Here is a 1671-nt window from a genome sequence, read left to right as displayed (position 1 = left end):
ATCTGGCAAAGGAAAAATATTTAAAAGGCCCAGAACCATTTCCACAGAACAGAAAAAAGGGTGAATTTGGAGCTGAGGCAATAAATTGAAAAACAGCACACAGTCCATTTATACTTTAATGTTACTACTTATATATCTGAGTTTAAATCTACCATCTCACAGTGTGCTTGGTATTTGTTCACCTGTTTTATGTTCCTCTTTGTCCCCTTTCTAGCTTTTCTTTTCTTTTCTTTTTGGTTAAGTATTTCTATTATTCTATTTCACCTTTATTTTGCTACTGTTTTAGAGGTAATTCTGATTACAAAACATGTCATTTTACATAACAGTTTTTAACAGCTTTATTGAGGTAAATTACATACCATAAAATTCACTCATTTTAAGTGTACAATTAAATTGTTTTTCAGTAATTTTACAAAGTTGTGAAATCATCACCACAGTTTAATTTTCGGACATTTCTGTTGCCCCCAAAAGAAAACTTGTGGCCAATTTGCAGTTTCTAATTCTAGGCAACCACTGATCTTTTTATCTCTATAGTTTTGCCTTTTCTAGAAATTTCATATAAATAGGAGCATACAAAATGTAGTCTTTGTGTCTGGCTTCTTTCACTTAGCATAACATTCTGGAGGTTCATTCATGTTGTAATATGTATCATTACCTCATTTCTTTTTATTGCCTAACAGTAGTCTCCTTTATGTCTGCACTACATTGTGTTCATCCATTCACCAGTTGATGGACATTTGAATTATTTCCACTTTTTTGGCTATTATGAATAATGTTTCTATGACCATTTGTGTACAAGTCTTTACATGGACATATATTTTCATTTTGAGAGGGTAAATACCTAAGAGAAGAATTGTTTGGGTTATGTGGTTAATTTATGTTTAACATTTTAAGAAACTACCAAAATATTTTCCGAAGTGACTGTACCATTTTACATTCCTGCTAACAACATATGAGGGTTCCAGTTTCTCTACATCCTCACCAAAATCTGTTATTGTCTTTTTCTTATTAGAGTCATTTTTGTGGGTGTGAAGTGTCATCTCATAATTTTTTTTTTTTTTACGCACAATATAAACGCTTTATTAACAGCAGATCATCCTCGTGGGCCAGGTGGTCGACCCAGACATCCAGGACCCAGTCCCAAGTTCAGCGCAGCCTCCGAGCCTCTCGCTCTGACTCCAATAGGGTGAGCACGTCGCCCTCGCGCACGGGGCCTTTCACGTTTCGGATGATGGAGCGGCTCATGTCATCCATGAACTCTACGCGCACCTGCATGCACTGTCCCTGAGAACCGGTCCTGCCCAGCACCTTGGTGACCCTGGCAAGCTTGATGGGCTGCACACGGCTCGTATCCATGATGGTGGCGCAGCACCTGTCGGGCGTAGAGCTCATTATAATTTTAATTTGCATTTTCCTAATAACTAATGATATTGAGCATCTTTTCATGTACTTATTGGCCATTCATATATTCATTTTGCTGAAATGTCTATTGAAATATTTTCCCCATTATTTGTCTTATCGTTGAGTTGTAAGACCTCTTTATATATCATGGATACAAGTCCCTTACTAGATATATGATTTACAAATAGTTTCCAATCTGTGGATTGTCTTTTCACTTTCATATTATATTTTCTGAAGGACAAAATTTTTAATTTTAATAAAGTCCAATTT

General features: G+C 35.9%; 1 protein-coding gene across 1 annotated transcript; it reads right to left on the bottom strand.

Annotated features, from left to right (window-relative positions):
• Positions 1–323: 323 nt before the first annotated feature.
• Positions 324–1382, bottom strand: LOC137775108 (small ribosomal subunit protein eS28-like). Its single transcript, XM_068560772.1, has one exon. The coding sequence runs from the start codon at positions 1354–1356 to the stop codon at positions 1147–1149; it is 210 nt and encodes a 69-aa protein (XP_068416873.1). The 5' UTR covers positions 1357–1382; the 3' UTR covers positions 324–1146.
• Positions 1383–1671: the final 289 nt, after the last annotated feature.

This window comes from Eschrichtius robustus, chromosome 13, assembly GCF_028021215.1.
Source record: "Eschrichtius robustus isolate mEscRob2 chromosome 13, mEscRob2.pri, whole genome shotgun sequence".
NCBI classification, from domain to species: domain Eukaryota; kingdom Metazoa; phylum Chordata; class Mammalia; order Artiodactyla; family Eschrichtiidae; genus Eschrichtius; species Eschrichtius robustus.
Note: the sequence above shows the minus strand (reverse complement) of the source record. Positions and strands in the feature narration are given on the sequence as shown.

Coding starts and splice junctions, on each gene's coding strand:
- LOC137775108 (XM_068560772.1), bottom strand. CDS start 1,356: ATGGATACGAGCCGTGTGCAGCCCATCAAGCTTGCCAGGGTCACCAAG.